General features: G+C 42.8%; 1 protein-coding gene across 1 annotated transcript; it reads left to right on the top strand.

The window, feature by feature from the left end:
• Positions 1-2,506: 2,506 nt before the first annotated feature.
• On the top strand, positions 2,507-12,937 carry ddah2 (DDAH family member 2, ADMA-independent). The gene is made up of 6 exons (XM_072448158.1): positions 2,507-2,617; positions 4,490-4,949; positions 6,331-6,519; positions 10,285-10,404; positions 11,507-11,650; positions 12,782-12,937. The coding sequence occupies exons 2-6, from the start codon at positions 4,641-4,643 to the stop codon at positions 12,899-12,901; spliced, it is 882 nt and encodes a 293-aa protein (XP_072304259.1). The 5' UTR covers positions 2,507-2,617; positions 4,490-4,640; the 3' UTR covers positions 12,902-12,937.
• The last annotated feature ends 709 nt before the right edge of the window (positions 12,938-13,646 follow it).

Below are 13,646 nucleotides of genomic sequence, written 5' to 3'. Positions count from 1 at the left end.
TATTGTGCAGTATCGGTTGGTATTGGCTGGTATTGTGCAGTATCGGTCGATATCGGCGCAAACCCAAAGCCGCTCTTTCATTTCTGCACTGTAAAGATCTTGTTGATGATTTGCTGTGACCTCAGAGACAGATGGAGAGATTTAATCCAGTCTGGACTCCTCCCTCTGACCCGCTGTGCTCTGAACACAGTGAAGCTCTTTCCTCCTGCACCTTTGGATCAACTGGATCCAGGAGCAGCAACTTTGAGTCTTTATGGTTACACAATGAACCAACTGACACATCATCTTCTTGTGGATTATTATTTTGATTAGTCGACTAGTTAATATGGTGAATAAAGGCTTTTAAACAGAGAACATTTACAAATAAAGTGTATTATTGATGGAAATCTGACTATTTTAACATTATTTTTCAACATTTTGATTGAATAATGACACTATATATGTTATAAATGGTCTTTTCTTCTTTGTTTTACATTCTGTATAGTCCAAATAATGATTAAAATATTCAAAATACGATTTATTTATTTGTATTTATTTATATTTATTGCTGGGATTAAAAAACAAAACAAAGAACAAAGCATTATTATACTGTGAGGTGCCTGTCTCCATGGAAATAGATATTTTTAGTGCCAATCATTTTAGGCAATGCAATAACATTCACGAGAAAAGTTACGACTGGTGCATTAAAACTATGCTGCCAATTGTATTTTTGCACTATTATAATCCAAACACAAGCTTTTTATGCACAAATAATTCTCAATAATTTGTTATAAATATTTTGAATACGCTTTTTTACTGTAGCCTCCTTTTTGTGTCTGTATTAAGGCAGTGTCTAATGTTGCTTTGTTTCTTTTTTATGTCATTGTGCCACTGCCTTTTCAACTGCCCCACGGGTGATAAATAAAGTCTTATTGAATTGAATTAAGTGCACGTTATGCAGCATTCCCTGTTCCGTCACTGTCCCTCCCTTGAACTCACTGCACTGGGCTATAACTTGTGTAAGATGAAGGACTGACACTGCCCTCTGTGTTTCTGAACGTGCCTATACAACTTTACATCTCACTTACGGACGTCTGCTTCTGCAAAGTCACTGATGATGTTGTTACAAGAGCAAACACAGGCCAGACTGCAGCTGTCCAAACACATCCTCTGCAGAATCCATCCTGTTTATCCATCCTGCTTCATCTCTGACCCACTTATCAGGACAAATACAGCCTCATATTCTGCTGTTTCATGCCCCCAACAACAGGATCAAATCTGGCTTTCTGTTTCATTCCAGATTAGATTTTCATGTCTACAGGAGGTCTCACAATTACTCACAAAGATACAATTCAATGTAGGCAAAGAGATATAAATAGATTCATGATATTGCTGTTGTTGTTTTGCAAAATGACATAAATAAATATGAATTGTAAGAAAAAAACTGATGAAACCAAGCCCTTTTGTAGTTAAAATTGGTATTAAAACATCTATAATTATTACTGTTTCCCCCTTTGGCAACAGTTCATAGAAAAACACAGCAAAAGCTAAGTAGGTCTGCCCATCCAATACCAATATGTATTTATCAGTGGCTTAAAATGCAGTGGATTTAAAAAAAAAATGTTGGTAGCTGAAGTTTTAGACTATTATTTTAACTCAACTTTAAATATTAACTAATAATCTTATCAATTACCAGGCGTGTGCTAATTGGGAGGGTGTTTGGGGTCACAACACAAGATAACGTCACTGATTATGATGCAAACTCGACCGTGTCTGATCGTGGACAGCGGCTGTAGGAGCTGACTGAAGCCGGGGAGTGGAGCCTCGTCTCCGGCTGCAGGCTCAGACTGTCCCCGGGCAGAGGCGGGGCAGAGGTGGGACAGTCCCGGAGCCCGGACAGGAGCGGCACGGCAGGGGAGGGCGAGCAGGGGCGAGCGGAGGTGTCAAGTACCGTGAATCTACTGAGCAGACCGGAAACAGGGCTGGGAGGGTCAGAAATAAAAGTCCACGTTGTCGTCTTAACAGTGGTGAAAGACAGGCTACTTTTTTTTATCAAAGTACAAAGACAAAGTATTTACAATGGATTTATTTAAACCAATTTTCTATTATAAAATAAAACGTTTCATTACATTTGGGTTTGTAATGAAAATGCAACTTTCAATCCTTGGGTTTCGCAATGATGAGAAATTAGGACTGTTGCAATAATTGACAATTTCAAACAAATAGAATATCTTTTGAATGGGAAAAGGTTTCAATGGTCTTTAGCTTGAGTGTCCAAACTTTTTACCATGGGCCAGGAGACCATTGCCACCATTTTTAAGGGGCAGAGGGATGGTCAGTAAAGTCGACCATTCAGATATTTAGTGCGCTGGACAACTTGGACCCAGCCACACATCTTTATTCAGACATGGAACCTTTATTGACACGAACACTTTTGACATTCACTACACGTTCAATCCCGAGCTCTTATTTTTAAAGTGTCCCGCCCGGATGTCGCTGTTCGTTCTTCTTCGGCTTCACTCGGACTTTTCCGGCGAGACTCAGAAACGGAGCAGCGTAATAACGGGGAGCAGCTGGGACGCGTCGGGAATTCAACCAAAAAACAAGAGCCAGCGCCGGACTGCGACGCATCAAACGGGTAAAAACACGAACTTTAAGATCGTACACGTTTATCCTCCAACTTCCGGCTGAGTTTGTGCCAGTTTTCATTGGTTAAAGTGGAATCATCATCAGTGGAAGAGTTGGAGGCGTCGGGTTGTTGTTGCAGCCTGGGCGGTGCGTCAGGATGTATGCTGCTTTTGCACTAAATCTAGCTCTAAAATGGATTAGAGGACCATGTTGTGTCGTAAACAATAATTTTGACAAGGAAAAACGTGTATTTATGTATGTGCATAAGTTTAAGTTACTTTTGCGTGGGCCTAGAGAATGAAAATGGGTGAAAATGTGAAGTAGACAGATGGCACCACTGAGGATTTATCATGCTGGAAAGATGGTTTGACTCCTTTTTTCTTGAGTATTACCTTAAATGTTATAACATATGGATATTTTTGGGTCTAAAGTTAGTGTAGATTTCAAAATAAAGTGTGATTTTTGTATTTTGGAGAACTGCTTTACTCAAATCAAATGGAAAACATGAGTTAATGACATGAGTAAATAGCCATGGTTCTGAGTTGAACACTTCCACAGGCATAAACAAACGTATACATTCAATTACAACACATTCAGTAAGTTTTGGAAAGGGCTACAACGTTTAAACTGAATAATCATGACTCTTCAACTTTTAAAATAATTGTATTTTGATCATTGTAATCTGGATTTGACAGAGTTTTAAACACAAGAGCTTTTATCACAAAGACAGTGGCATTATTTAATCAAAATGAATAAAAGAATGAACAATTTTAGGTTTTTATCAATAATACACTTGGTTTGCTGATTAGTCGACTACTAAAACATGCATTAGTTGTAGTCTTAGTTTTGGGTAAAAGTGTGTGATATTTCATTCATTCATCTTGATTGTGCGATGAGTAATTGAGATGCAACAGGCAGATGATTCATAGTCACTGTTCATATCGCTTCAGCACAAACACATTCTGACTAAATGCCAAGGTCAGACCACCGTGAAGTAATTCTGCAACGTTCATAATGAGTTGGAAAAAGCCACGAGTGAATGACCCGTGTTGTTGTGTTGTCAGATGAGATTAAAAAGGAAACAGTTTCAGATCTGCAGTTTGGGCCAGTACTTCTCCATGTCGCTGCAGTCACGCCACTTTGGGACAATCGTCCTTTTATCGGCGTCTCGGGCTCTCAGCAGGAGCTCAGCGAGAGGCCGACCTGGACCTGGTCCACACAGGATGTCCTGAGGACGCCTCATCATTTAACCAACAGGCCCTGGCTCTGGGCTGGAAAGAGGAACTCAAGTTAATAATAAATAAATATTTATTTGTATTCAGTTCACAGTGGCCATTTTAAACATCCAGTAATGTAATCTCCATGGTTTCACTTTCATCAGATGAGGAAATATGTCCTTAAAATACAAACAAAAGGAATCATGTGACTAAAAGACCAAGAGTCTATTCAATATCTTGTGGATGATCTGGATATTGAATGCGACCGGATGGAAAGTTTAGACTTATAAAGGCATTTTGATGAAAAAGTAGCATTTAATTTCATAAAATGTTATATTGTTGGTTTTATGGTATGTGTTGTGGTTGTGGATTATGTTTGCCTGAGTAAACCATATTGAAGAAAAATGTTGAGTTTCTCTGTGACGGATAAATGTAGTTTTAGTTTATTAAATACTGGGAGATTCACCAGGTAAATACCACAGAATTCTGAGTTCCAGTTCATCTCTACTGAATTATGGCACTGAACTATTCCCTTCGCACATTCACAGGGAAACATTCAATGCTTCAGGTAGCACCCTCTGGTGGTCATCTGGGATTCATAGAACAGTATATTTTAAAATATTTTTAAACATTATTTGCTCCTAATGTTCTCTTCCTTTTGGCAGGATATTACTGGACGAGACACAGCAGCTGTAAACCTGAGGATGTCCTGGGCCTTCAAATAAACCATCAGTTTTATTTCCATTTCAACAACACTTTGAATAACGGGACATTGTCTCCTCATTTGGATTGCCTCCTCTCTCCTCCTCACCAAGCATGGCAAACATTTGCTCGTACGGCCGCTTCACGCACGCCGTCGTCCGCTGTATCCCGGAAACCTTCGGGAACACCCCCCACGACGAACACAACGGCGAGAGGAACGGCGATGGCAGCGTGGACTTGGCCAAAGCTCAGCGTCAGTTCGGCTGTTTGACCGGCGCGCTGAGGCAGAAGGTGGGTCTGCAGCTCATCGAGATCCCGCCCGACCCGGAGCTGCCCGAGAGCTGGAGGATCGAGGACGTGGTGGTGATCCAGGGAGACACGGCGCTCATCACCAGACCCTTCCAACAGCAGCGACGCGGCGAGGTAATCCTGTAATCCCAACCATAATGCACTTAATCTGTCTGGTTCAAGAGTGGGCTTCTGCTAAAGCTGGTGGTGGTGCTGCTGGTGGTGCTGGTGGTGGTGATGCTGCTGCTAAAGCTGGTGCTGCTGGTGCTGCTGGTGCTGCTGGTGCTGGTGGTGGTGGTGATGCTGCTGCTGGTGGTGCTGCTGGTAGTGGTGCTGGTGCTGCTGGTAGTTGGTGTGGTGCTGCTGCTGGTGCTGCTGGTGGTGCTGGTGCTGGTGGTGGTGGTGATGCTGCTGCTGGTGGTGCTGCTGGTAGTGGTGCTGGTGCTGCTGGTAGTTGGTGGTGGTGCTGCTGCTGGTGCTGCTGGTGGTGGTGGTGGTGCTGCTGGTAGTTGGTGGTGGTGCTGCTGCTGGTGCTGCTGGTGCTGGTGGTGGTGGTGGTGATGCTGCTGCTGGTGGTGCTGCTGGTAGTGGTGGTGGTGCTGCTGGTAGTTGGTGGTGGTGCTGCTGCTGGTGCTGCTGGTGCTGCTGGTGCTGGTGGTGGTGGTGATGCTGCTGCTGGTGGTGCTGCTGGTAGTGGTGGTGGTGCTGCTGGTAGTTGGTGGTGGTGCTGCTGCTGGTGGTGGTGCTGGTGGTGATGCTGCTGCTAAAGCTGGTGCTGCTGCTGGTGGTGGTGCTGGTGGTGATGCTGCTGGTGCTGGTGGTGATGCTGCTGCTAAAGCTGGTGCTGCTGCTGGTGGTGGTGCTGATGGTGCTGGTGGTGGTTAAAGTGTCAACAATCAAATCCAAAGCGATGAAAAGCTTTCATCCATGACTAGATTCTCTTTTGAAGTATTGATACTGGAAAAGTCACACAAACAGGAAACACTTTGAAGTTTCCTGAACAGTTTTAGATCATGAGCTTTATCAGAACCACATGACAATTATATGATGATTGTAAGTCACTGCAGACGGTTTTTGACTACATTTTAGAACTATGTACCTGGGCCTCAAAACTCCTGCCATGGACACAAGAGATGGATACCTTTTTAAGAGTGAACTTTTGGCAGTAGAAAAAATGCACAAAGAAATACAGGACAAAAACAGACTTCAGACAAATGGAAAAAATGACTTTCAGACTTAATTTGGAAATCTGATAGACTTTTGGACCAGATGAGACTCTCATTTTCATTTGAATGTTGGCCAGGATAAGGTTTATTTTCATTCTTTTTGTTTTTATTTTCGCTCCCTGCTTGTGTTCTATATTGTTCTATGTTCTTTGTTGTATATTTTCTTGAAAGATTGGGAAAATAAGTTGCGATTATTCAGATTTATCATGGCACCTTTATGTACGGTTGAATTTAGATGGATAAATTGGTTGTTGCGTTCATAGTAGTAACCGTGACCTTCTTCGCTCCAGGCCGAGGCGGTGCGTCGCGTCCTGTCGGAGCTGAACCTCACTGTGGTGGAGATGGGGGACGAGCAGGGGGGCTCTGGAGGGGCCACTCTGGAGGGCAGCGACGTCCTGTTTACCGGGAGAGAGTTCTTCGTGGGAGTGTCGTCCCACACCAACCGCAGAGGGGCCGAGGTGCTCGCAGACACCTTCAGGGTAAGACCAGGGGCACGGGGTCAGCGGGAGAGGGTGTGGCAGAGTGGTTAGCACGCGTGACTCACTGCAAGAAGGTCCTGGGTTTGAGTCCCGGGCCGGATTGTACCACTAGTGTGTTTCAGAGCAATAGAAACACCTGTGAATCTGTCCCAGTGTCAGGTAAAGTTCAAAAACATTTCCATACATGTGTTCGCACGTCCGGGAACTTGTGCAGTGGACGTCACCGTGAATGCATGTATAGAGACAAGAAGGTGGCGGACCCTGTAAAACAAGAAAAACAGACTCAGATTCACCCGCTCGCTGCTCCGGGCGCTGCAACCCTCTTCTGTCCATCGTAGTAGTTTAATACTGTCAATTATTACTGTTATATTGTCTTGTTTTATGATATTTATGTCCAAAATCCTCCAAAACATTCTTGAAAATTAAAATTGACTGCAACATTTTTTTTTTACATTATATACATTACAATTACTGGGGACGGTTTGCAGCCGAGTGTGAAGCGGCTGGGATGAGAATCAGCACCTCCAAATCCGAGGCCATGGTTCTCGACCGGAAAAAGGTGGCTTGCCCTCTCCAGGTGGGTGGGGAGTCCTTGCCCCAAGTGGAGGAGTTCAAGTATCTCGGGGTCTTGTTCACGAGTGAGGGAAGGATGGAGCGTGAGATCGACAGGCGGATCGGTGCAGCGGCTGCAGGGATGCAGTCGCTGCATCGGACTGTTGTGGTGAAGAGGGAGCTGAACCGAAAGGCAAAGCTCTCTATTTACCGTTCCTACCCTCACCTATGGTCATGAGCTTTGGGTAGTGACCGAAAGAACAAGATCGCGGATACAAGCGGTCGAAATGAGTTTCCTCCGCCGTGTGGCTGGGCGCTCCCTTAGAGATAAGGTGAGGAGCTCGGCCACACGGGGGGAGCTCGGAGTAGAGCAGCTGCTCCTCCACGTCGAGAGGAGCCAGCTGAGGTGGCTCGGGCATCTGTTCCGGATGCCTCCTGGGCGCCTCCCTCGGGAGGTGTTTCAGGCATGTCCCACCGGGAAGAGGCCCCGGGGAAGAGCCAGGACACGCTGGAGAGACTATGTCTCTCGGCTGGCCTGGGAACGCCTCGGGATCCCCCCGGAGGAGTTAGAGGAAGTGTCTGGGGAGGTGGAAGTCTGGGAGTCCCTGCTCAGACTGCTTTCCCCGCGACCCGGCCCCGGATAAAGCGGCAGAAGATGGATGGATGGATGGACATTACAATTAAGGTTAATAAAACATTATAAAGGGCACAGGGTCGACTCTCCAGTAACAATTAACATATCTATAAAAGTTCTGCGTGTACCAGCAGTATAATAAAAGTTCTGCGTGTACCAGCAGTATAATAAAAGTTCTGCGTGTACCAGCAGTATAATAAAAGTTCTGCGTGTACCAGCAGTATAATAAAAGTTCTGCGTGTACCAGCAGTATAATAAAAGTTCTGCGTGTACCAGCAGTATAATAAAAGTTCTGCGTGTACCAGCAGTATAATAAAAGTTCTGCGTATACCAGCAGTATAATAAAAGTTCTGCGTATACCAGCAGTACTTAACCAACTCTGAACTGCTGTAATTTGTAGATGTCACAATATCGAAGATTAAGTTGTTTAGCATCTTAACCCGAACCCTCGTCCCTCCGAGTACAAACTAACGGCGGCTCGTCTTCTCCTCCGTCAGCTGCTGATCTCTCCGTCCATTAGTTTCTCTTGTCGATACTTAAATCACATTTGTTCACAGTTTACGTTTCTGCTTCAGAGGCCAAACAAAAGAGCTTACCTTCAGAGATCGATAGATTTAAGCAAACGCAGTGTCTCTCCGTCTCTCTCTATCTTGGCTGCAGTTGGCCTTTTCTCTGCCGGGCATTTTGGGAGTTGTAGTTTTGAATGATAAATCTGGTTAGAGGTGGTGAGACGTCTTAGGACACAAACAGAAGACATAAGGAGGTCGTCTGAACCTCTGGAGGGATTAAAGACACATCTGAGGGCAGAAAATGTGACACTAAAGCTAATTTTGAAGCGATAAATGATTTGTATTGAAGCTACTGTACTGCTTTAACTCTTTTTTGACATTTATTTAGTTATAAAACATGAGCTGCTGCAAATAATAATTGAAGGAAACGCAAAAAATAGCCAACATTTAGTGCAAAGAAAAGGTATTTGTATTTTGGTACACTAAGCACCAAAATATGTTGTTTTGGCAAATTTGCTCTTCTTCTGGGATGTTTTTATGTTTTTCCTGGAACGTTCCACAGTTTCACATTACTATCTCCATGGTGCCATCTGGGCGTGTTACAGGTCAGATCGGTGGAGTGGCGAGCCTACTCACAGTAAAAATGCAGGTTTTTCCAAGCATAAAATAGACTGTTAATAAAAAAAATGCAAGGTAGTTTAATTAAATTCAATACTGCAGTGAAATCCAGGCAAACATCTCCACGGATACGAGCAGAAAAGTGCCACGGTGCATCTTTAATCGAGCACTGGTTCCTGGGGCGGGGTTTTCCATTGGAGCTGAAGTAGTGATGACGTCGTCTCTCCAGAGCCTCTCAGAACGGGCAGCAGCGGTGGACAGATGCATTGTGGGACTTCCTCGCACATAAATATCGATTGGTGTCGTGTCCCTGAAGCGGACTGAGCACTTTGACGCCGCGATTTAGGCTTTTGTTGTGGAGCTTGGTTCGGATCAGAGCCAAAGGTGGTGACGATGATGTCAGAGGAGCGCCGGGATATTTATGTGTCACGTATTTATATTATTTATATCTGTGAACGTCTGAGTCATGTGGGAGTGGAGACTCAAATGAAAAACATGCAAACACCAGGCTGTGGATAAATATTTGGACGTTAATAACCTAATGTCTGTGTCCAAACAAAGCTTTTCTTTATTCTAATTTTTTCTGTATTTCTGTTTGTTCAAATTGTGAATCCATAATTGCTTTATTTATATAAAACGAGGACCTTGATGATCTTAAACTAAAAAATAAATGCTCAAGAAAATGTATCAAAATGTATAAAACACCGCTGCAATATACAGTTATATTATCACCAGCAATTCTCCTGAAAATACTAATATTTCATGATTCAATTTATAGTATATTATTAGAAATTCCTCCAGAAATTAAGTCAGCAAATTCATCATTCGCAATACCTCCTAAAATACAAGAATTCAATTCAATATCCACTTAATTTCATTCATTCATTCATTTTATTTATTTATTTATACAGAGAAAACCCCTCTCTTTTTCATGGCCCCTGTTAAAACACAACACAATATAAACAACAAACATAGGATACTAAAACACAAATAGAACAATCAATGAAATTACATAAAAACACATTTATACATACAATATGAGATACAATTATATAAAACAAGTGCATCGTCGCTGTGTGAAGTCCTTGACCAGTTCTTTAAAATCATTAAAAGGCATAAAGTGATTTAATTTAGTGCTTTGTTCCACAGGGAGGGAGCAAAGCCTTTTGTCCTGTCTCTGTACAGTTACCACTTTGACATGAACTTCCAAACCCTTCCATTTAAATGCATTATTCATTAACCTCTAAATACAAGATCAATATAATCAGTTCATCATCTGGAAGTGCACTTTTCTCTGGTTTAAGTCGCTGGATCTGTTCACTCAATCACACAATATCACACAAACAAACGTATAAAGCTTCTGGTAAAATAAACCTTTGTGCCGTTTTGAGCACGAAATCTAAGGACCTGTTTCTAATGTCAAAGGTCTGTAATAAGCGCGTGTCTGTGCAGGACTTTGCCGTGTCCACAGTCCCGGTCTGCGGAGGAGCCAGGCTGAAGAACATCTGCTCCATGGCCGGTCCCGACACCATCGCCTTCAGCGGCGGCGACGGGGCCAAGAAGACGCTCCGGGTGAGGGACAAGACGAGGACGTGTTATAATGAATGACGACGACAAATGTGCAACAAATGAGCAACAAATGAGTCCACTAACCAGGGCAATGTGATCAGTACTATTGGAATTAAAGATACAACCGTGACCTGGATGTAGATGGTGTCGACGAGCTAGATTCAAACCAAAACTAATACATTATCTGACTCGATTGTAGTTATGGCACCAAGTCCTTGTTTTGCACGTTTTGTAGTTCCCTTTTCACACCAAAGAGAGAGCGTAGAATACTATACGTTTAAGTCTTTGGTCCCGTTCACTAACAGTCGTTTAGAGCAGGGGTGTCAAGTTTTGAAACTTGTATGGAGCAATCAAACAACCTGACAATATCGAATTTGTTGAATGACAAAGTGAATCATTCGAAATTTTATATTTGACATAGTTTGGATGAGCCTCCACACCTTTTTAATAAGACTTGGAACATTAACATTAGGTTAGTATAACATCAAAATGCTTAATCTTTCCAATTTTACAGTAAAACGTACTACTTTTTGTTGTTTGGATCTACTTAGCAGGAAGCAGGAGGGCCAACAAAAATTGGTCTCAGGGCCGCATTTGGCCCCCGGGCCGTAGTTTGGACATGCCTGGTTTAGAGGGACATGTTCTAGTTTGTTTCTGGAAAATTGAGCAGTTTATCATCTGAATAGAGAAGAGTGTTCCCTAAACGCATTTATCTTTTAGAGAAAAATAATCGAGTCACGTGTGTCAATTGTGACTAAAACTTTACATTTAGCATTTACTCCAACACCAAACTTAAAACGAGTAGTCCGTTTAACACTATTATTTATTTAAAGTTTTGCTCTCTCAGCCCCGCACACTTGTTTAAACGCCACATCAAATATTGCGACTGAACTGGGACTCAAAAAGCAGAAATACACTGGATCTGGACCAGGACCAGGACCAGGACCAGGACCAGGACCAGGACCAGGACCAGGACCAGGACCAGGACCAGGACCAGGACCAGGACCAGGACCAGGACCAGGACCAGGACCAGGTCTGCCCCAGGTCTGAGGGTCCCGCGGCTGTAGGACCCTCAGACTGACTCGTCCGGCTGGTGTTTGTGCAGATGATGGAGCAGCTGACCGACCATCATTACGAGATCCTGTCCGTCCCCGAGGAAGCGGCGGCGAACTGCATCTACGTCAAGTCGGCGTCCAAGCGCGACTTCCTGATCCACCGCCCGACAGAGGAGGCGCCAGAGAGCACGGCCGTGAGTGAAGCAGTTACACTTTATCAGAGTGATACGTGAGTGACAGGAGAGTTAATGTGTGCAGCAGCACAAGTCATTCTTACCCTACATGACAAGAAATACTCAAAGTTGTAAAGGAGCTAATACTACATTTTTATAATTTAAATATTCATTCTTTTCTATTTTTCTATTTAAAAACCAGAATAAAACTACCAAAATGACAATAAAAACAGTGAGTATTGACATGGATTTAACATAGAAACGGGTGGGACGACTCATTGAAATAAAATGCAGTTAAGATGAATATATTTGAAATTAAAAACGTAAAGTAAAAACGAATATCAGTTAATTAGAAAATGCGTAGTTTTAGGTGTTCAACTTGTCTCTGGTTTGGAATAAAGCTAGCTTCTGATGGTTTTACTAATCATTAATACACACAATGGACTAGATGTTTATAAAGTCCTTTTCAAATGAGTTTAGACTGAACAGTTCACACAGTTTCTAAAGCCTCAGAGCGGCTACTGTCAACAAAGAAAACACTTTTAAAATAACAACTTTCCAAATCTATTACTCATTATCCATTATGTATTCATTATGTATTATCCATTATGCCTCAATCTCATGTTTAATTCAGTTAAAAACGTTAGATTTATGTCAGTTTCATGCCACTTTCTATATTGATTATAATAATTCATGAATTATTTGCAAAGCCGTCTACGTTCACGAGCCAAAAATCTGATAATGATGTGATTTCTGGAGCAGACACGATATCGAGCGATCATTTTGAGAAGAAACATCACCATTATTATTGACTCCAAAAACAAAATTTTCTTTCATTCCAAAACACAACTGCTCCAATCGTATGAGACCAACTTGATCAAATCAAACTTTCTGAACGTCAAATATAAGTCATTGTGATTTAAAACAGCCACGTTAAAAGTACGATACATTTGCATGAACCGACAACACTTAATTATCACTTTTTTAGCTCTTACTTTTATCGATTAACCGGCTCCTCTTGACGTCCCAGTTCTGGAGTGATCAGATTACAGAGATGTCACGTCTGTGGGCTGCAGCTTAAGAAAACCAACCCGTTATTTGTCCGCTCAGAACACGTTTGTTGTGTTGTATTGATTTGTCTCGTGTCCGCAGTCGTTCCAGAAGCTTCCGGACTACACGCTGCTGCCCACGGCCTGCAGCGAGGCCTCCAAACTGGGCGCGTCCCTGTCGTCGCTCTGCCTCCTCATCAACAGAAAACACTCGCTCTTCTGAACCTCCACTCCCGACTCGTCTCTATTTATTACCGGAGGGAAACTCTGACTCGTCCGACATCTGCGGCCGAGTTCACTCAAGGGAAAAATCTGTGAGCTTTTTCCACATCGACAGGACCACTGCGATATCCCACTGCGCAGGGCCAAGTGTTGGTGTTATTACAGCGTTATTACCACTACGTCCACGCATTTCAATCAGATCTGACAGAGAAATGTAAAGTGCTGTTGTTTTTATTGTCTATGCAATTGTTTCTCTTGTTGTAGCTTTTCCTTTTATATGAATTGTAGACGCGGAATAAATATGTACTTGTAGTTTGTATGTATTATCTGACAATAAATGCTGCTTTTTTAAAACAGGTTTGATTTCAGGGCTTTATTATGCAAGAGTTATATGATTCAAGTAAAACGTATTTGGTGAAATAATTGTGAGACTGAATGTTAAAGGTGGTATGGAAGATTTTTTTCTGCAATTTTTTGTCATATTTCCTCGTGGCGTGGATAAATCATTTGTTCTGCCAGTATCGATCATAAAACGCACCTATCACTCACCTGCAGCTGCGTCAGGCTCGTCCCCACGTTTCCGCGTGTCTAAGTGCATGGATCTATCATAATATAGTTCCCTCAGTGTACGGGGCAAAATGAAGACGGAGAAAGACAGTTCGAGCTGACTCAGAAGTGGACAGAAATCTACGGGAGACGAGATGCGCTCCGTTGCGCTAATAAACAAACGCACGTGTGTGTTGTAT

The sequence above is a fragment of the Eucyclogobius newberryi genome, unplaced genomic scaffold, assembly GCF_026437365.1.
Source record: "Eucyclogobius newberryi isolate DKJ021-1_F unplaced genomic scaffold, fEucNew1.0.hap1 SCAF_16, whole genome shotgun sequence".
Taxonomy (NCBI): domain Eukaryota; kingdom Metazoa; phylum Chordata; class Actinopteri; order Gobiiformes; family Gobiidae; genus Eucyclogobius; species Eucyclogobius newberryi.
The sequence above is the reverse complement of the archived record's forward strand: the minus strand, read 5'-3'. Positions and strand labels throughout refer to the sequence as shown.

Excerpts from the sequence above, each read along its gene's own strand:
- ddah2 (XM_072448158.1), top strand. The coding sequence starts at position 4,641 with ATGGCAAACATTTGCTCGTACGGCCGCTTCACGCACGCCGTCGTCCGC. Across the intron at positions 10,405-11,506 it reads GGGCCAAGAAGACGCTCCGG|ATGATGGAGCAGCTGACCGA; the intron begins GTGAGGGACAAG and ends GTGTTTGTGCAG. Across the intron at positions 11,651-12,781 it reads AGGCGCCAGAGAGCACGGCC|TCGTTCCAGAAGCTTCCGGA; the intron begins GTGAGTGAAGCA and ends TCGTGTCCGCAG.